The following is a 22107-nucleotide window of genomic DNA, read 5'->3' as shown; positions in this document are numbered from 1 at the left end:
TCCAAGGCTCTTTCTGACCCAGAGATCAAACCAGCATCTCCTGAGTCTCCTGCACTGCAGGCAGATTCTTTACCACTGAGCCATAGGGGAAGGATACATGACAATTCAGGATAGGTTTCCTCTGAATAGGGAAGGAAGAAGAGGACAGAGAACCTTGGACAGTATTTCTACAGGGCTGTGGGTATTTCATCCAACTATTCTCTAATGTCAGGTCTATTTCATTAAGAACATTTCCATTAAATATTACTCAGCCACTACAAAGAATGAAATAATGCCATCTGCAGCAACATGGATGGACCCAGAGATGGTCATTTGGAGTGAAAAATTCAGAGAAGAAATATCATAAGACACCCCTTATCTATGGAATCTAAAAAGAAATAATACAAAGGAACTTAACGTATAAAACAGAAAGAGACTTGCAGACTTACAGAATGAACTTGTGGTTGCAGGGCCAGGGAGCAAGGAAGGGATTGTCAGGGAGTTTGAAATGGACGTGTAAACACTGCTATATTTAAAATGGATAACCAACAAGGACCCATGTACAGCACAGGGAACTTTGCTCAATGTTATATGGCAGCCTAGAGAGGAGGGAAGTTTGGGGGAGAACAGATACATGTATCCGTATGGTTGAGTCCCTTGCTGTTCACTTGAAAGTATCACAACATGTTAATCAGCTACACCCCAATACAAAACAAAAAGTTACATTAAAAAAAAAAGAACATATCCATTAGAACAATTTCTCATAGTGAAGCGTGTGCACTCAGTTGTTGTGACCCTATAGACTACAGGCCGCCGGGCTCCTGTCCATGGGGATTCTCCAGGCAAGAATACTGGAGTTTCCATTTCCTTCTTCAGGGGATCTTCCCAGCCCAGGGATCCAACCCAGGTCTCCTGCACAGCAGGCAGATTCTTTACCCAGTGAACCACATGGGAAGCTCCATAGTGAAGGACACAGGCTGGAAAGTCCACATGCACCACACAGCACTAAACTGCATGGAAGGAGATTCCTGCATAAAACTGCAGCACATATTGGCAGCAGGGATGCAAACCATTTAACAGCAGGACAGACGACAACAATTACAAGGGTCTGTTTGCACAGAAGAAAAGGATGCCTGTTAAGACCGAGAGATGAAAAGACGAGAGACAAAGGGTCAAAGTTTTATTTCTGGATACACCCTGTGTATCCGCTCCTCCTTTGAAGTGCACAGGAGTTTTTTCCCAGAAGGACAAAACGCAGTCCAAGGTGGAACAAGCCCAAAGCAAGCTTAGTCACCAAGACATCAGGAGAAAACCCTTAAGCTCCAAAAGAATGATTTCTAGAGGAGAGGGCTTGGGAAGTGAAACTCCTGAATGGAAACTAACTTAAGAAGCATAGTTGCAACGGCCAAAGACAGGGGATGACCCACCAGGGTCTTATTTTCTTTGGGATAAGTGGTGGTTTTCTCAGGGGGTGGGGGTGGGGGGTTGTGATGGAAAAGACATCAGCTAATTCCCAATTTTGTTTCTGCTCAAGAAAAAATAATAAATGTTTGTGATGCTATTATGTTTCATTTATGATTCTCCTCTTTGTTCCCTTTTGGCAGTGACCATTATGAACGTTAGGGTAAAAGTCTAGCACTCCGCCAAAAACACCAACATTGTGATTGGTGTGTGATTCAAAAAAGCTGTCAAAATGGATACTCCAAAAAGAATGAGTCACTCCACTGGGGCGGGCAAGCTAATATTTCTGTACCATGTTATAATCCTTTTCATCTGGACCTTCTTAGAGTTGGCTTATTACTTCCTTTCGTGCAATTCTAAGCTGACTAAGGACTACAATAAAGGGCATAATAAGCCTGACAGATTGGGTTCATACCTTCATTACTAAAATCCAAAAACTAAGGCTATTTGATATGGAAATAGGGCACCAAGAAAAAACATGCACACAGCTTCAGCTCATGAGACTTAAGAGCCCTCAAGGGTCCGGGAACAGAGCATGTTATCATACTAGTCTGACAGTTCTACCAAATACTCTTTTATCTCAGTAACTTTAAAAAGTAGAATGCCACCATAAAATCTAGGCCATAAGTGACATTTATCAGCGGAGAGAAAAAGAACAATCTCCCTCCTTGGCAAGTGAATAAAAGTGTGTAAAAGCATCTTCAGAAAATTCTAGGCTCCCACTTCAGGATGCTGGTAGTATACTGATCTGATTTGGGACTGGGCTCAGTTTCATCAGCTTTGATTCAGCAAGATTTACTGTGTAGATAATCAAACAAACAAGGAATCTTCTGAAAAAAAAAAAAAAATAGAGCAAGGGGTTACTGGGGGAATGCAGCATGTACTTATGCCTTTGTTTCCTAGGTCGAATCAGGTGACATTCAGTGTGAAAGAAGGACAAAGCTTTTATTGGACAATGCTCTTATCTCAAGCAGAAGGCCATCTACACACCAGTTACATAAATCCTTTTTTTTTCCTGCCACTACTGGAATTCAGAATAAAGTCCGAATGACTCTGCCCATCCCAGATTGAAGCTGGAGCCAAACAAAACACCAACCACAGTTTCTTTAAGGCCCAGATGGTCATGACCTTGAGCGTATTTTCTCATGTGAACCAGCTGCCTATTGGTCACACTGTGGTACACTGCATGGTGCTCGTCAGCTCCAATTATGAAGATGTTAACACTTTCATTAGCTCTGAAATGGAACAACCCAACGCGCTGAATGACAGGCTTTTTCTTCTAGAAAGGACAAAAAAACTCAGGATAAAATATCCAAGCAGAGGCCACACACAATGGACCAGACCTTACTCTTCACGTTTAATGATTTCACTAAAGTCATCCATGAGATACACGGGAGTCCCATTCGATGAGTCCACAGCTATTCCCTCAAATTAACACTTTAATAAAGGCAGATTAAAAGGTGGCGCAGTGGTAAAGAATCTACCTGCCAATTCAGGAGATGCAGGAGACTCAGGTTCAATCCCTGGGTTGAGTTACAACTTTAGGCCATATGTATTAACTTGTCAAGATTTATCAGACTTTAACCTAAACATACCCTTCTAAGAGCCCATTATATACATAGCACATAAATATATGATAAACACTTTAAAAACACAATTATTTCCATTTTCTGCCTACCTCTCGAACTAGGCAATTAACTCCTCAAAGGTAGGCTTTATGCACCTTTGTGTCACAGCATCTTAACAGTGGCTCAGTTCAGTTCAGTCGCTCAATTGTATCCAACTCTTGATCCCATGGACAGCAGCACGCCAGGCTTCCCTGTCTATCCCACAGTTTCAGCAGTGCCTACCTTGGAGCAGATACCCAAAAAAAACATTTGCTGAGGTACTTCCCTGGTGATTCAGCGGCTAAGTCTCTGCTCCCAATGCAGAGGCCTGGGTTCAATCCCTGGTCAGGCAACTCGATCCCACATTCTGCAACTAAGAGTCTGCGTGCCACAAGTAAAAATCCCACGTGCAGCAACTAAGAGCGAGCACAGACAAATCAATTTTTAAGAAACATTTGTTGAATGAAATGAATGGGGTGACATGGGTTTTACTAAAATAAACAAACCCACATCAAGCTGATTAATACAAGATAATAGGGTTACTCCCTCCCAAGGAAGTCCAAGACTGTGGGTTATCACTGAGGAGTGATCAAAAGGCTTATTCCAAGCCTTCAAGCTGTAACAACACAGCCATTTGACTAGGGAGATGTAAAAAAAACAAAGGTTCAGAGACAGTTGTCTGAAAGAGAGTCTTCAGAAAGCCTTCAGAGGACAACTGTTACTAGAAAAAAGCCAATTTGATCACAAGCTTACTTGGCCTTTACTATTTCAACAGTGGACAGTGGCTTATTCATTCAGCTCTTACTTTATCTTCAATTTTCTCTTTTGAAGGACATATAGTTACACTTGGTTCTGGGCATATACCAACAAAATTACTATAGACTAAAAAGTTACTGAATTTATCCTCACAGGGTTTTCGATTTGCTCTGAATCACGTTTATATGTATATTTGTATTATACTTTCATAATTGAGAGAAAACAGTATGTTAGGAGCACAGCTTTAGAGTTAGCAAAGTTTGATTTTCAGCTCCAGAATCTCCTAGAAATGTGGGTTCTCAGGCAAGTTCCTTCACTTCTAGAATCCTGAGCTGCTCCTAGGTGAAACAGGGTGATCCCTACCTTTCAGGTCTCCTGGGTCATCTTTCATGTTGACGGAAGAAATTAAAGAAACGCGCGATCTGTGCCCTTTACTGTTACTCCTGCTGTTCATGCACCCAACCACATTTAACTTGAGCCCATGGACTGCAGCCTACCAGGCTCCTCTGTCCATAGGATTCTCCAGGCAAGAATACTGGAGTGAGTTGCCATGCCCTCCTCCAGGGGATCTTCCCAACCCAGGGGTCGAACCTGGGTATCCTACATTGCAGGTGGATTCTTTACCATCTGAGCCACCGGGGAAGCCCAAGAAATGCACAATCAGTGACCTTTATTGTTACTACTGCTGTTCACGTATCCAACCCATATTTAACTTGAGGGCTGCCTTAAAATCCTCACAAAAAACAACTTCCCTGATATGTATTAAAAGGTCCAGTGGGGTACTGAATGGAGCAAGTCTAACGCAGGAAGATGTCATAGCATTCCCACCCACTGTCCAGTCACTGCTGGAGGTCTGCGAGGCAAACGATCGCGAGGACCTGACATCTGCGTAGGGACTTTTCTTCTGTGGCTTCTCCCTCAGTCAAGCTCAGAGGTCTAAACACGCCTGAGAACTACTTTCTAAGGTTTTTTATCCAGAATCATGCATACACTATCCTGATGAGCCACTTAAGGGACTTGAGGGATAATTCACTATACCAACTTACCTTACTTTTAACTTCTGATTCAAACCTTTATGTAAAATTGTCATATGCTCTTTAAAAGTACATAAAAATTTTTAAGGAAAGAAAGAAAAAGAAGAGAAAGGTCTGAGCAACAAACTAGCAGCAAATAATAGCTTAAAAAAAAAAAAGCTGCATTTCAACCCATGGCTTTAAGTAGATAAAATGGGCCATTCCAAGTACTGGGCTCCTTCAGAGGGCCTTTACTGAGAAGTGCACTGCTACACTAATCAAACACTCCATTCCCCAACTGGATCTCTCACAGATCCAGAACAGTGACAAGACTGCAATTTGTTCAAAACTCTATTGAATTCAACAAGTGGCAGAGAGCTGTGAAGACAGAGCCAATTATTAACACAAGGAACAGCTCCACTATGGCAAAGGGAACAGCCTCCTGCAGCCCCGGGCCCAGCCTCCCAGAGGTTTCCCCACACGTCAAGTATGAAGCCACATGATCTGAAGACATTCCTCTCGCTGTTCCCTTCGGCTGCCCCGGGGTCTGAGGAACCCCCTCCTGGCCCTAGGGCTTGACAAATCAAGCCCTAACTACACCTGCTTGTGGGCTCATCCCTGCCTGACCCCCATCAGTCAGATCTTAAAAAAATTTTTTAATGAAAGTCAATTTTATGCTGTGAAATTCACATCTACAGTGTACAATCTGATGATTTTTGACAGGTTACATTTGTAAAACCAACACTCCAGTCTAGATTAGAACACGTTCACCACCCTAGGAATTTTGTGTACCTCAGTCTCTCTCCCCAGAAGCAATTACCATTGTGATTTCGATCACCATGTAATTATGCATCAGTCAGATCTTTAATGAGAGGAAACCACCTCACAAGACCCATTTTATTCTCCTTACGGCACTTTCCAGCATCGGAAATTCAGGTCCATTTCTGTATCTGTGCCAAGGCAGGAGATACAGAAGATCTGGGTTCAATCCCTGGGTTGGGAAGATCCCCTGGAGAAGGAAATGGCAACCCACTCCAGTATTCTTGCCTGGAGAATCCCATGGACAGAGGAGACTGGCAGGCTACAGTCCATGGGTCACAGAGAGTCACACACGACTGAGCACGCATGCAAGCATGCATGATGTATGCCTTTCACGTCTGGCTGCCCCCAACACCCCTTCCCACTGATGGAATGTAAGCTCCTTTAGGGCAGACAATTGGTGGGCCTCATGCAGCTCCCCATCCTCTAGGGCCCACAACACTGCCTAGCACATAGCAAATGCTTGATAAACACTTCCAGACTGTCTAATTAAGGCATAAACCCTTCTTAAGCAGTGACACGTGAGCAAAACGGCACAAGGTAGAATAAAAAGTGTAGCCTAGCAGTGGTAGCGGAGAAGGCAATGGCAAGCCACTCCAGTACTCTTGCCTAGAAAATCCCATGGATGGAGGAGCCTGGTAGGCTGCAGTCCATGGGGTCGCTAAGGGTCGGACATGACTGAGCGACTTCCCTTTCACTTTTCACTTTCACACAGTGGAGAAGGAAATGGCAACCCACTCCAGTGTTCTTGCCTGGAGAATCCCAGGGACAGGGGAGCCTGGTGGGCTTCCGTCTATGGGGTCACACAGAGTCGGACACGACTGAAGTGACTTAGCAGCAGCAGTAGTAGGGACAAAGCTAGCATCGCTCCACTTCCTATTCCAAGGAAACTGTTTCTGAACACTCAAAATACAGAAACGATGCCTTCCCTCTCAACCCTCAAGACTTCCCTGGAGCTCAAATGGTAAAGAATCTGCCTGCGATGCAGAAGACCCTGGTTTGATCCCTGGGTTGGGAAGATCTTCTAGAGAAGGGAATGGCAATCCACGCCAGTATTCTTGCTTGGAGAATCCCACAGACAGAGAAGCCTGGAGGGCTACAGCTTGTGGGGTCACGACTGAGCGATTAATACATCAGTCTCTCAACCCTCAGAGCCCAGAACATCTATCACTATATCGATGCAAGATTCATACACTCAAGGGACAGCTTTTATGTGAATGAATTTGGTCCAGAGGGTACATGAAGAATGAAGAATAAGAGGCCAACATTTAAGGACTTCTTAAAACTAACTTGAAAATATACATAGTGTGATGCAGTAGAAATGAGTGGGGTTCTCTCATCAGACAGGCCTGGATTCAAATCATGCCTCCATCCTTAGGAAGCAGCCGCCTTATCACTCTGAGCCTCACTGCCTCATTTGTAAAAGGAAGATAATATCTCCCTCCAAGGGCTGCCAAGAGCATTAAAGATAGGCGTATAAAGCACAGAAAACATAAACAGCATCTTATTTGACCCTGGAATGCCCCTGGAGTTTTAGTGATGGAGGACCTAGGATGAGCTCACCAACCTCTCCACCTTCTTCTGTAACTTCAAGCCACATACCTTCAGGCCCTCGTGGATTAAGAACTCTTAGAATCACAATTATTTGCAAACACTTCACAAACAACAAAGCACTAAAATGCTACACTAAGGAATGCTGCTCACTGAAACCTGCCTGACTCCCGACAACAAACAGAATACTATGAAGGACATTTCACTTAAGGAAAGCCCCACAGTACGGTTCCACCACTCACTTGATGACAGCTCATCATGACACACCAATCTGGCTTCGCAACAGTGAAAGACCACAGACCTCCTTTGGTCATTTCCACTGCCTTCCTCCTCTTCTAAGTCACCAGTTTTCCATAAGGAGTCAGGCAAAAGCATGATGCCAACTTATCATCTCTGAATCCTTAGTGTTCCTGGGCACCTACTACAGTCAAGTGCTACGGGGAGTACCAAGATGAGTGAGAAGCTACGACAAAGTGTCATTTCAACACAAAAGCAAGTGATGTGCAATTAACAATCAGCCCAGAAGGGCCAGTTAGATAGGTTCTTGGAGCAGCTACTCAATTCCCAGGCCTGTTTCAGCAGGTACAGTTCTCAGATCAAGTCAATAATTATCTGCTAAGACCTTTCCCTGGGCCAAGCACTGCGCTGGACAAGGAGAAACTGCCAGGACCTGTAAGATGTGATCCTTGGCTTCCAGGAGCCCACAGTGCAAGCTCGCAAATAAAACAGGGACACAAACAGATGGCCAACAGGGTAATGAGTAGCTACAAAGCTACACATAAAAGCATCCCCTTATTTTACAGACACACCTCACACAAGGTGATACTTAACCCCAGGCCTCATAAGTAAAAGAAAGAAATCACACTATAAAGAGATCAAAGAAAGGAGCTGTTTTTCCCATCTCCCCTAAGTTGATGCTAGATCCATAAGGACACGAGAAAGAGATGGGATTTCAGAAGACCCTTGAAGGCCAGATATAATTTTAAGGAGTAAATAAGCAAAGGGAGTACATCATGCGCAACAGAATCACGTGAGGAAAGACAGCGGTGGGAAAGTATAAGCCTGCTCTATGAGCAGACATAAAGTCCACGTCAGGGTGTACTAAGGAAACAGGAGAGAAGGTGGGTCTGGCCAGTCTGTGGTGGTTTTAGTCGCTAAGTCGTGTCCGACTCTTATAATCCCACGGACTGTAGCCCGCCAGGCTCCTCTGTCCACGGGGTTCTTCAGGCAAGAATACTGGAATGGGTGGCCATTTCCTTCTTCCAGGGTACCTTCCCGACCCAGGAATTGAACCTGGGTCTCTTGCATTGCAGGCAGATTTTTCACTGACTGAGCTGTGAGGCCAGACTGTGGAAGGCGTCAAGGAGAAACCAGGCGCCGGTGGGGAGCAGGGCCTACAGAAGTTACAGAGGAGAGGACGGAAGGTAAACCACCGACAACAAACATGGCCAAAGAGCTTCTCAAACTGGACCAACGTCTGAAGTAACATAACAGGGTTCCGATGAGAAAACTGAACCAAAACATGAGCTTCACAATCTTATATTTTTAAATATATTTTAACATTAATCTTACATTTTTAATATTTCGAAAGAGTCATCATGATGGCAAAAACCTAAAGGCTGAAACTTAGGCTTCAAAGTGAATACACAAACCTGTATTTGCAAATGCCTAATTCCAAGTATTGAAACCACAAAGGGCACATGCTCGTTGTCACTGTGGAAATCCCACCCCCATTGGTGCTTTATTCTAGGAACACAAATCAAAATATATTTTTCTCAGTATTATGAAAACCAGAGACACTCTACCAAAAAAATTAAAAATACCATTACGGTTATCGATGACGATGCAACTGAAAGCAGCAGTAAGATGTCATAACGTCAATATCTCCTAATGGTGAGGCCTGATTGAACTGAAGAAATCTCTCAAAGGAAGTGGTAGAGACCTCACGGTTAGAGCCATTTAGAAGCAGACCACAAGGCACAATCCTGTGGCCTATTTTCTTCCAAGTAAGTATGGCCACTCCGAAAGTAAGTTCAGGTGAGCAACTGCGGCTGGGGAGGCAAGGAGCCAAGGCAAATCTTATGTGAAGAAAAACAGGGAGACCGCAACTCTGATTCCTGAACCACACTGGTTACAGCATTGTTTTCACGCTGCGAAAATCCATCAGTCTGTCACTGATGAAAAAGGCCCATTTCTGTTTGTACATTCAGTTCAGTTCAGTTGCTCAGTCGTGTTCGACTCTCCGCGACCCCATGAATCGCAGCACGCCAGGCCTCCCTGTCCATCACCAACTCCTGGAGTTCACTCAAACTCATGTCCACAGAGTCAGTGATGCCATCCAGCCATCTCATTCTCTGTCATCCCCTTCTCCTCCCGCCCCCAATCCCTCCCAACATCAGGGTCTTTTCCAATGAGTCAACTCTTCGCATGAGGTGGCCAAAGTATTGGAGTTTCAGCTTCAGCATCAGTCCTTCCAATGAACACCCAGGATTGATCTCCTTTAGGATGGACTGGTTGGATCTCCTTGCAGTCCAAGGGACTCTCAAGACTCTTCTCCAACACCACAGTTCAAAAGCATCAATTCTTCGGCGATCAGCTTTCTTCACAGTCCAACTCTCACATCCATATATGACCACGGGAAAAACCATAGCCTTGACTAGACGGACCTTTGTTGGCAAAGTAATGTCTCTGCTTTTTAATATGCTATCTAGGTTGGTCATAACTTTCCTTCCAAGGAGCAAGCGTCTTTTAATTTCCTGGCTGTAATCACCATCTGCGGTGATTTTGGAGCCCAAAAAAAGTCTGACACTGTTTCCATTGTTTCCCCATCTATTTCCCATGAAGTGATAGGACCGGATACCCTGATCTTAGTTTTCTGAATGTTGAGCCTTAAGCCAACCTTTTCACTCTCCTCTTTCACTTTCATCAAGAGGCTTTTGAGTTCCTCTTCACTTTCTGCCATAAGGGTGGTGTCATCTGCATATCTGAGGTTATTGATATTTCTCCCGGCAATCTTGATTCCAGCTTGTGCTTCTTCCAGCCCAGCGTTCCTCATGATATACTCTGCATATAAGTTAAATAAGCAGGGCGACAATATACAGCCTTGACGTACTCCTTTTCCTATTTGGAACCAGTCTGTTGTTCCATGTCCAGTTCTAACTGTTGCTTCCTGACCTGCATACAGGTTTCTCAAGAGGCTTGCCAATAAAAAAAAATTTAAGGATGATTAGGAGATACCATCCCAAAGAACAACAACAAAAAGAAATTTATGGCAAAGTTAATGAAATTTCTGACAATTACTGGTGAAATAATATATAGCTGTCTAATATTAAAATATTACTCCATTAAATGAAGACTGAGACCTGATAAATTCTCAGATGTTCTGAAGATTTCTCATCCAAATAAATGCTTTCCAAAAAGCCTACCCTGAGACTCAAAACTTTTACAGTGAAAGGACACTGGAGAAGCTGAATGGTCCCACACGCCCAGGAAGCCACACAGTTCTAAGTCTCCCAGGGTTCACGTCTAGATGGCCTCATTAGTGGGCAATAGAAGGATGATCTTGGGTCATACCTGGAAAATCACCAGTTGCAAGTTTATAGCAAGCATCCTGGTCTGAAGACATCTGGCCTGAACTGACTTCCTAGGTTCATCAGGCAGAAGTCCTTGGGGAAAGAATCCTCATTGAGCAAGACTGTCACTAAAGAGGAAAAGCTTCCCTGGAAGAAGCAGAAGGCTGAACATACTGGGGACTGAAAGGGTTAAGAACTCAAAGTGACCTACAAAGCTACGAAATATTTTACACATTCATCACCTTTCCATGTAGGTTTCCCAGCTTTTCACAAATAAGAATTAAGTGGTACTGAATTCATAGAGCAATGCTGCCATGGTGCAGGTCCAATCATGTTCTATCTAGCTTCTCCTGGTTATCCTAAGGCTTCCGCCTGCACACACGAAGATCATTGTTCACTGAAGGCAGATGAGGTTATTTTCAATCTTTTTGCCACTGTAGAAATAATTTTCTTACTTTCTCCACCAAAGTAAAATTCCATTTTTCTTTAATATTCCCATCTAAATCCATGCCTTCTTTTGCCCTCTCCCAAATACTAGAATGCTTCATCTGCTCATAAACCTACTACCTAGAAAGATTTATATTTCCAGATGAAAATGAGCCAATAATTGCTTCTATCCTTTCAGCTGAGAAAACCACATATGTTGTCCCCCTAACCCTAAACGCTAAAGATTAAGAATAAGGGGAATGTCTATTTGTTTATAACTATTAAAGGAATAACTAGAGTCTTACCCTGAGAACAATCAGCTCATTCTTGACCTAGCACCCTATTTATCTTTCTATTCTCAAAGCTAATTGCTCATATAAGCATGCCAATTTGCCTTGATTATAGGAGTCTTAATAAATGAATGTTGTTTACAGTTCACAAGTGTATTTGAATTTCACTCCAGGAAGCCAAGCTCATCAAGTCTTTGTAAGTGGTAAAACCAGAGATCAAAGCAAAAAGCCTGCACTGAACCAACAAAAAATTAGGCTTGAGAATAGAGGCCTAAGCAAAAATACAATTGATTTATTGATTGTTCTATCCCAGTAGTAAACCTCAGGGTCACTGTTCACTCTTAAGCTAGAATGCATAGAAGTTTCTCTGCAAATTATCATTATGATTATTTGACAGCCACTTCTTAAATGCATAGTTAAATAAATCTAATATTCAACAGGCTTTGACCCATCTCTTCTGTATTTCTCATCTTGGTATTTTCAGTTGAATCAAGTATCTTTAGGAGCTTTTTCTTTTTTTTTTTAACCCTCCTCAACTTTGCCTAATTTCTCTAGATTTTCACTGTGGTTTTAACTCTTATGCTTGGTCTCTGGGGCAGGGAGGCAGAGGAGAAAAACAACTCTGGCACGTGGCTCTCAACCATGGCTGCACACTCACACCTAAGGAGCTTTAAAAATTCTGACACCCAGGTCACACTCCAGAGGAACTGATCAGAATCTCTGGGGGTGGGACCCGGGTATCTGTCTTTTTGAGGGTCCCAGGTGACACTGACTATAGCCAAGTTTGTAAAGTACCACTTTGGCTTGTCAATCCCTTTGTCACCTACTTTAAATAAAGTACTCAGACAAACTTCACAGGGAAAAAGAAACACCAAGGACGAGAGGGCAGGTTCCTGAGCAAAGCCTCAACTCAAGGCAGGACCTGAGAGAGGGGACTGACCGCACCAGACATGGGGCCAAAATGTGAGCGACTTGACACCTTTCCCAAAGCCAACAAGATTTAAGGATAAACCAAGTCTAGTGTACCGTCTACCATACAGAAGTCAGTCAAGGGAGGTTACTGCTGGAGACAGCAGAGCTTTCAGCTTCTGGGGCAATGGATACAGCAGCTTATCAATGCAACAAAGCTTCTTCGTCAAACAAGAAAAGTAGACGAAGGTTACATGCGAAACAAGAGTCACGGAAGCCAGTTCCAGGTGGCACAAGCGTGATGAAGATGTTGTTCAGGGAAACTGTTTTGGTGTGCCCGAGAAACTATGGAAAGTTTGTGACAAGGCGCCCACCAGGAGCTCCAATGCCACTGGGCACGTTTCCTTGGTCAGTTTAAGAGTGTGAAAAGAATGTACTCTTCTGTCTACAACAAATACCACCACACTTCCAAGTAGGGACTTGGTGTTTCCCATTTCAAGTCATCCTGGTCCACGTTTGTGGACCTCAATTGAACCACAGTTCAGGAAACAGCTCTCTGACCTACCAACTCTTCCTCAGACATCCCTTCCAAATTATAGCACATCCACCGGAAACAGCATAGTCCGTGGTATTGTGCTGGAAGGGCGGCTGGCAGGGAAAGGAGGATGGGGTGACTGGGGAGGAGGGGGAAGATCACCCTGCAGTCTGAGCAGACACAATCTCAAAGGAAAGACAAGACATGAGTTACCTCCACCTATACTGTTCAGGTAGGTGAGAACCAAGAGGATGCAGGAGCCTCTCTCTGTAGAGACCAGGAACCCCAAAGTCTATGGATAGACTTCTTACAATGGAAGAAGGTAGGAAAAGTCCCCACTCTAGAGATGAAGAGCCTCTCTACAAGATGGGGGCTGCCAAGCATCTGCATAGCTGGGAACCCACCTTCCCTCCTAAGCAATTCCAGTCTGTGCTTTTACAGGGATTCACTACCTTTCTAAGAAGAGTCCAGGTACTAGCGCTCTCTTGCAAAGGAGACACAACCATCTGGCCTCAGTGCCTCTTTAGTTAGCCACTTTTTTTTCCTGTCACCTGCTCAGATACAAGGACCAGGGAGCCCACTTCACTTTGTCCTTACTCCCCAAACCCTAAGTATGAAAAGAGCACAGTTCATGAAGACCAAGTTCTCCAGGTCACAGCTTTTGTAAAATTGAATGAATTTCCAGAAACAAGCATGAACCTACACTACATTTTTTGTTTCTTTAAACCCAGGAGGAGCCTCCAAGGAGACCCTTCCACAGTCTTGGATGCTATAATTCTATTTCCAACACCTGCAGTTAGCAGACCTGCCCCAAGAAAGGTACCATGCAAGCCATTCACTAGCTGGATCCTGGGCTCAGAAACACTTCCCAATTATCAGCATTTTTCATATAGCTTCTGTCTTAACACTAATTCTAAAGCTTCTACTCCAATTTTTGACAACTCTAAATATTAGAACACTTTTCCTTATGCTTATGTGACTTTCAGTCATCCACCCTGGAAATGCTACTCTACAGACAACACAGACTACAGCTCACTCTTTTCTACACAAAACATCGACAAGAAGTCGGCTAATGGCTCACAATATAATGTTTCAGAAATTTTACATTTCCAAGAGCTATGATTTCAAGAATATCATGACTATCCTAAGAGTTGTGTCAAACAGTATTCCCATTTACAGAGGAGAAAAACCAAGGATCACAGGAAAGATCACTTGCCCAAGTTGGTGCAGATGATGATTCTAGAAACTACATCTGCCACTCCTGGGGCCAATGCTCTTTGCTAAATGAAAGGCCACACGTGCAAGTAATTCCTATCACTGAAGGGTTTAAGGGCAAGCATACCCTCTCTCCTCTGCATTTCATCAGTTTAACGCAGCTGCCAGTCTCCCAATGGAGCCAAGCATTTATAATTCAGAGAAAAGCTTTTGATCAACCCTACCCTAGAATCCCAAATATACCTCAGTTTTTACTGAGATTATTAGAAAATTATTGGAAATGCACCCTGATAATGATGAAAAGTACCACCATACACATATATTCCCACTTTGGAAAATAAAACAACTCAGGGGTTACTGCCTGGAAGAGGTTGTAACAACACTCCATCCATCCCCCTTCTCACTCGCCTTTTTTCTCTCAACAGGAAAAAAGCAGAAAATAAATCAGCATGTCTCTGATGATGGCCTAACTTCACTCCTACCCATCCATCTGCTCCGTGGACTTCATGGCAAAGGCTCTCCATGGAAGTGGTTGAAAAGGAACAACATCTTGCAGAGGAAAATAGATTGAAATGTTAAAACCTGACCTTCCTTGTCCTTTTCACAAGTCATTACATTTGGAGTGCATGCATCACACTGACAGGCTATCTCTCCCCTCTGATCGGGGAAGTCCAGACTTCCCAAACAAGGCAGTTCAAGTCTGCCTTGAAAGGAAAAACTGAAGAGTACACTTTTGGACCAAATCAATATTTAACTCCATGCCTGAAAACAGAATAGCACAGTGAAGATGCCAAAATGAATGACATCTAAAGAGAAACATTAAGTACACCGCACTTGGGTCGCTTCGAAGACATTTCTGCCAACTTTATAGTTTTGAAACTTATACTCACCAGATTCAAGATTTTTTTTTAAAAAATAGCTTTATTGCTAGTTCCAGGCCTTTCTGTTCTTGTTCTTTCTTACCAGTTGTAAGCCCAAGGAAGCATAATATAATATTGGGGGTGGGTGGGGAGTAGAGATACAAATCTAGGTTAAAAATCCTAGACTGGGTATCTAATAACTTAAGTAACTTCAGTCAACTTAAGTAATCTTAGTTCCTCATCTTTAATGTTGCTGATAGCTGGAGTCATTGTGAGGATTAAGTGAGAACATGGAAGCATAGGGCATACTCAGAGTAGATGTTCAGAAAATGTTCCCATTTCTTCCTAAGTACGGTGACCACATTCAACCTCAGGGCGAAGAAAAAAACTGAAAAGGAAACTGACTCAAGCTAATCACACACCAAAGTAGTTCCCGGTGTTAAACATAAGATACTATAAAGCCATCACTTCCAAATCTGTGTTTTTGAATCTGCTCGCAGAGCAGCCTGACATCTGCTATCACACAGATATGGCAGCCGGGATGAAGGGTTACAATTTATCTTTTCCTCTGAGACTCAGAAAGGACAGCTCCTAGACGCAGGGATTGAGGGGCTTATATTTTAAATTGTAAACAGTGACCGCAAGCCAAAAATCAGTCAACAATATACGGAGCATCTAATGTCCAAAGAGTTATTCTTGGACAATCAATTGTTCACCACACCCAAAAATCACCTTCAGAGCATCATATCTGAGGATAAAGGTCATGGGAGTATTTGTGTGTGTGTGCGCATTCCCAACAATTAGACAAAGTTTAACAAATAGTCACTTGGACAATTATAAATGTGTAGGACCCAAAAACACAGCCAATATTACTGATAAAATATACAAAATATATACAAAATACCTTAAAGGAACAAAGACTGAAGCAGATGACTGAATTTATAATTTATGAAACACTTCCATGGAAGAGTGTAACAGAAACATTGTACACACGCAAAGGTATATCACCTTATAGCTCTATCTGACAGGTAGGTCCAAGGAAGCCAATAGTTAAGTGTATAAAGGAGTCAGTAATCTTTTCCCTTAAATATAAGGTTTATAACTATCATTGTAATGATGATGAACCCAAGTTCAGGGAGGGATAAGATTCTTTAGGAGGATTTTAATTTTTACTAGTCATTAACAACAGAAGTTCAGTAACTGAAATCTCTATTCAAAAATTCCATTTTTTTTCCTATTAAAAGAACTTTTTAACAGAGTGAAGTAAGCCAGAAAGAAAAACATCAATACAGTATACTAACGCATATATATGGAATTTAGAAAGATGGTAACCTGAACCCTGTATACGAGACTGCAAAAGAGACACAGGCATATAAAACAGTCTTAAGGACTCTGTGGGAGAGGGTGAAGGTGGGATGATTGGGGAGAACAGCATTGTAGCATGTATATTATCATAAGTGACCAGTCCAGGAGCGACGCATGATACAGGATGCTTGGGGCTGGTGCACGGGGATGACATGGAGGGAGGATATGGGGAAGAGGGAGGTGGGAGGGGGATTCAAGAAAGAGAACACGTGTACACCCGGGGCGGATTCATGTCAATGTATGTCAAAACCAACCAATATATTAATGTAAGGTAATTTGCCTCCAATAAAATAAATTTTTTAAAAAAAAGGAAAAAAAATAAAAGAACTTTTTAGAGTCTATCCCTTCAATGATCTTAATTCAGCAATCTTTCACTCTCATCTTTCCATTCATGCCCAGTACTTTTCTAGATATACACAGTTTAGCTTATACGGACTGATGAGGGGGTAGTCATTGAGTAGGTTTTATCTCAAGATTTTTGATAAATAGATGGACTTCTGTTATTCAAGTTTTTATTTACTCTTCTTCAGTGCTTTAAATATTCTAGAACTCGGTGGGATGAGAGGAATTACTTTCCATGTCTGAGGGCTCAATCACTGCCATAAGCCAAGTTTATAATGAGGTATTTGTATACTTTTTTATACAGTATTACTATCCTGTTTGCAGGTCAGGAAGCAACAGTTAGAACTGGACATGGAACAACAGACTGGTTCCAAATAGGAAAAGGAGTACATCAAGGTTGTATATTGTCACCCTGCTTATTTAACTTATATGCAGAGTACATCATGAGGAACGCTGGGCTGGAAGAAGCACAAGCTGGAATCAAGATTGCCGGAAGAAATATCAATAATCTCAGATATGCAGATGACACCACCCTTATGGCAGAAAGTGAAGAGGAACTCAAAAGCCTCTTGATGAAAGTCAAAGAGGAGAGTGAAAAGGTTGGCTTGAAGCTCAACATTCAGAAAACAAAGATCATGGCATCTGGTCCCATCACTTCATGGGAAATAGATGGAGAAACAGTGGAAACAGTGTCAGACTTTCTTTTTTGGGGCTCCAAAATCACTGCAGATGCTGATTGCAGCCATGAAATTAAAAGACGCTTACTCCTTGGAAGGAAAGTTATGACCAACCTAGATAGTATATTAAAAAGCAGAGACATTACTTTGCCAACCAAGGTCCATCTAGTCAAGGCTATGGTTTTTCCCGTGGTCATGTATGGATGTGAGAGTTGGACTGTGAAGAAAGCTGATCGCCGAAGAATCGATGCTTTTGAACTGTGGTGCTGGAGAAGACTCTTGAGTGTCCCTTGGACTGCAAGGAGATCCAACCAGTCCATTCTAAAGGAGGTCAATCCTGGGTGTTCATTGGAAGGACTGATGCCAAAGCTGAAACGCCAATACTTTGCCCACTTCATGCGACGTGTCGACTCACTGGAAAAGACTCTGATGCTGGGAGGGATTGGGGGCAGGAGGAGAGGGGACGACAGAGAATGAGATGGCTGGATGGCATCACCGACTCAATAGACATGAGTTTGAGTGAACTCCAGGAGTTGGTGATGGACAGGGAGGCCTGGCGTGCTGTGATTCATGGTGTCGCAAAGAGTCGGACACGACTGAGCTACTGAACTGAACTGACTATCCTGTTTTCCTCCCAAAAACTTACATGATCTTTATCATATCGGAAATAAAACTAATATCAATAATGCTCATAGGATTCCCGCTGTGTGAGGGCAGAGAATTCCTCCATACACATACTTTGAACATTATAACCTATAACCTGTCCTTCAAGCTTGATCTCCAGAATTAAATGGTTTGAGCTGATTTGTTAAGTAATTCATGAAGAAAAAGCACAGTTGAGGGCATCACATGGACACCTTTAGAAAAAAAACTGACTATAAGAGAAGTCACCATAACTCTGTACTTCTATCAGCCCATAGAAAGGATTCCTTTTAACTCCCCCTGCAGATTTCCGAAGAGCAGTTGGAGCTGACTAGGGAGAGTTACACTGAACACCACATCAATGGTCCAAGTACATCCCTAACAAGAGGGCCCCCAAGCTGATACTTTCCCCAAAGCTTTGTCTTAACCCGAAAAAGGTCAGTCTGGTATTTTTTGGTTTTGTTGTTCATTTGTTTTGAAAGACGTAAAATGTTATAAACAGTTAAAGAAAGGAACTGCATCCAGTGCTTGTGTGTGACATAAAGTAAAAGGAGCTACACAGTAACCACTGCCCCAAAGAGCTTGTGATGTAGAAACATCAATTTCTATATACTAAATTTGTGCCTTCTAGATTTAACAGTAACAAAGATCCACCATATTAATGAAGGGACATTATTTTCCTAAAGGGTAATTCATATACCATATGTCATTAATCAGCAGGGTAACTCAAAGCTCATGCAAAACATGCTATCCCAGTTGTGAACTTAATTTCATTATTGTTATTATCTGGTTTGGCCCTCCCACTTCAAGTGTACACACACACACACCCAACACACACAACCCGCACACACACACACACCCAGCACAGCATGGACGAAAAGACAGAACACCCAAGGCTAGGAGGAAAGAACCATGTAGTCTGGAAGGAAGAGGATTTTGAACCAAAAAGGTTTGTCCCTGGAAAGACAGGTCAAGTTTGCACCCAGGAGGCCTTCAAAAGTAATTAAGCCTGTGCAGTTCCATTTCAGAGTGTTTCATTCTGCACAACAATGGGAGCAGCTGTGTGAGATCTCAGACCACGGAGTGCAAGGCAGGCAGCCTCATCTATCTCGCGACTGCCACGCCGGAGTTTCCAGGTGGTGTGAAAAAGCTCGTGGGCTCTTCTTCCAAAAATCACAAAGCTAATCTGCCATCCACAACAGTCCCCATATTAAAGCAGTCCTTGTCAAGGGCCTGAAGAAAGGCTTTTTAAACGTCCCAGTGTTCTTCAGACTCTGGTAAATCCCCAAAGTTGGGAGGTTACATGCCCAAACCCCGTATGCAGACGCGAAATTCGACTGCCTTAAGCACAAGTTTCTCTTGCTGCCTACTATTGTAGGATGTATAGGTAACTAGCTAGGAAAAGGCAACTGTACGAGTGCAAGTATTAGGAACGCGTCGAATCTTATCTGTTTCCCTCCCAACACCCTTTAAGAGAGGCTGGGACACTAAAAGTCGAAGTCTGGGGACCAACTGCGGTCCATACGCCGGCTGGGGCGAGGGGGAGACCGCCACACCCTCCTGAGCTCACAGCACTGACAGGCTCAGGCTGGGAGGGGCCCAGAAACTTACACCCAGCAAGGAAAGGCAGAAAGAAGAGAGTCTACAAATGTCTCAGATTTACAAAGCTGGAAAGCTAGGAGAAGCGGATTCCGGGAGGGAGTCAGAGATTTGGCGAGGAGAGAGGAGGGATCCCTAGAGTCAGGACAGCTTGTAACACGTCCCCGCAAAACTGCACATTTTTGTGGTTTGTTTTAACATTTAAGACGAAAAGGAACGCGCCGAGGCGAAGCTTTTCTCGCCGGTTTCAGATGTCCCCCTCCTCGCTTAGGGACGGGGACGCCGCACTGCCGCGGGTTGCCTTCTCTTTCCCTTTGGGGGGAGCTCCCCTCTGCCAAGCCAGACATCCGCCTCCAAGTTCGCCTTCGCGCATCACGCAGCCCTCAACCCGCCACATGCGCCCATCAGCCCCGAACCCCGCAGGGCCCCGGCCCGGCGCCCGCTGGATGGTTCTCGAGGACTCGGAGTTTGCGGGGAGTTTTTTCCTTAAACAAAAAGCCTTAGCGGCCAGCCGCCCCCTCCTCCAAGCCCGCGCCAGCTTCCCTTCACGCCCACGCCGCACCCCCCGGCACCCGCGCTGCGAGGTGCCTCTCCAGCCAGACAATGGGTTCGGGGCCGGCCAGTCAGCCAACCCCCAGCCCCGTGCCCCATCCCGGGACCCCAAGAAGGCTTGGCGCGGGGCGATCGGAGGAGGACGGAGAGGAGGCCAAGGGAGACCACAATAAGCGAAGCGGGCGCCTCCCCCTTAGGACCGGGGATTCGCTCCCAGCGCGGGGAGAAGGGGAGGGGGCGGGGGTCAGCTGCACCGCCTGGCCTGGGGCCCTGGGGCCCCGGGGCCCGGCTCCCGGCCGCTGCCGCGCACTCACCAGCACGATGGCAAATCGCTCCTCCAGTTCACCTGGCTCGGGCATCGGCAGCTTCAAAGGCACATTGTGCGCCCTGAAATCGGTCTGCTGTGAATCCATGCTCCCGGCGTTGCCCATGCTGGCTGCACGCCGGGGCAGGGGGCTACTCCCGGCCCCCCGCGTCCGCGTCGGCAATCAGAACAGCTCCCGGCGGCCGGCTCCCGCCCGCTGGCGCAACCAGCCCGGCTCCCCGCCCTCCGCTGCGCCCCAGCGAGTGTGCAGCGCGCGCCGCTCCCTAGCAGCGCTCCGAGCCGAGCCGCCCCCCGGCCTGCCTCATGCTCCCCGCCGCCCCAGCGCCGCCCCGGCCTCCTTTCCTCGGGAGGGGTCGTCAGGGCGCTGGGCGCCTATCTGCATGTTGCTCCACTGGCACGCCGCCCCCTGCCAGCGACAGCGGCCAGCGGGCGCGTGGTTGCTCGGACTTGGTCTCCCGCCGGGACAGTGATCGCCGCTGACACTTCCAGCTCTACGCCGGCGATCACGACGCTAGCTCGACTGGCACCTCGAGCAGACAAATGCAGCTCCGCGCTCCCGACACAATGCCCCCTCTCGCCCGGCCCCCGCCCCCGGCCCGGCTCCGCCCACTCGCCCCGCGGACTGCCGGGACCAGTAGTTTCTACCCAAAGTGTCTGCACGCAGAAACCACGCCCGCTCTGGAGGGCCCGGCTGGGTTAGGGCCGCTTGCAGCAAAGGCAATCTGAGCACCTTCGGCAAGTGTCACTTTTGACCCCCACCCCCACGCCACTGCAACGGAAGAGATACTAATCGTCTACACCGATTAGTAGGCATTCAGGCACACTTGGCAAGTGAATGAATTAGCCAATCAGTCAATGATTGAATGCACTCATTCTGATTTAAATTTCAGGAGCTGTTCAACAGGAGACCTCATGGGTATTGGCAACTTCCTACGTCATAAACTGGGATGTGGGTCCATGGGTGTTTGTTTTATTGTTCTTTCTTCCCTGTGCATGTTACACATTCACATATTCTTTTGTGCAGTTGAAATGTTTTATAAACAAATGTACTTTTATGGATATTTACAAACATGCAGATGGATATATACATATGTACATCCTGGTCAGACCCCAGAATTTGGATGAGGAGGACTCAAAGCAAATACCTGTCAAATAGCTATTAGGAATAGGTTACTGTGTTTCTTGACTAGAGAAAGACTTTCCAGTCGAATGAAGGAGAAAAGTTACACAACTATGCTTTGCCTGAGAAATAAGAACAGCATTTGAAAAGGCTCTGGCTGGAGATGGTCTTTGGCTGTAACTGTTTTATTCCTCTATAGCACTCTTGTTCCAGGTGTTTTACAAAGACTGGGCCCAACCCTGCCCTTCCTGAGTGCTCTTCAGACTATACTATCCATTCTGAGACAGTGGAAATATAGCCAGCCTTAGAAAAGCGTTTAGCCTCTTCTCCCTTTGTAGGTTTCAAGGGTACCCACCTGACTGACTTGTGGCTGCAGTCCTGCGATTAGTCCTTTCTTAACTTAAAGTAGTGTTTCTTAATCCTGGTTCCTGTATCAGATTCACATGGGGACGTTGTTAAAACTGCACTGCAGGATGGGCCCTGACTATTATC

At 44.8% G+C, this 22107-nt stretch overlaps 1 protein-coding gene across 4 annotated transcripts in view; it reads right to left on the bottom strand.

The window, feature by feature from the left end:
* Window positions 1-21061, bottom strand: part of FMNL2 (formin like 2) — a 339988-nt gene extending 318927 nt beyond the window's left edge. For all 4 annotated transcript variants that reach the window (XM_055398865.2, XM_055398866.2, XM_055398864.2 and 1 more), the window contains exon 1: window positions 20485-21061. In XM_055398865.2, coding sequence (XP_055254840.2) covers window positions 20485-20601 — 117 coding nt within the window. In that variant the 5' untranslated portion in view covers window positions 20602-21061. The remainder of the gene's footprint in view (window positions 1-20484) is intronic.
* Between the last annotated feature and the right edge of the window lie 1046 nt (window positions 21062-22107).

The sequence above is a fragment of the Moschus berezovskii genome, chromosome 2 (assembly GCF_049115385.1).
Source record: "Moschus berezovskii isolate FMDL1 chromosome 2, NW_MosBer_1.0, whole genome shotgun sequence".
Lineage (NCBI taxonomy): Eukaryota > Metazoa > Chordata > Mammalia > Artiodactyla > Moschidae > Moschus > Moschus berezovskii.
The sequence above is the reverse complement of the archived record's forward strand: the minus strand, read 5'-3'. Positions and strand labels throughout refer to the sequence as shown.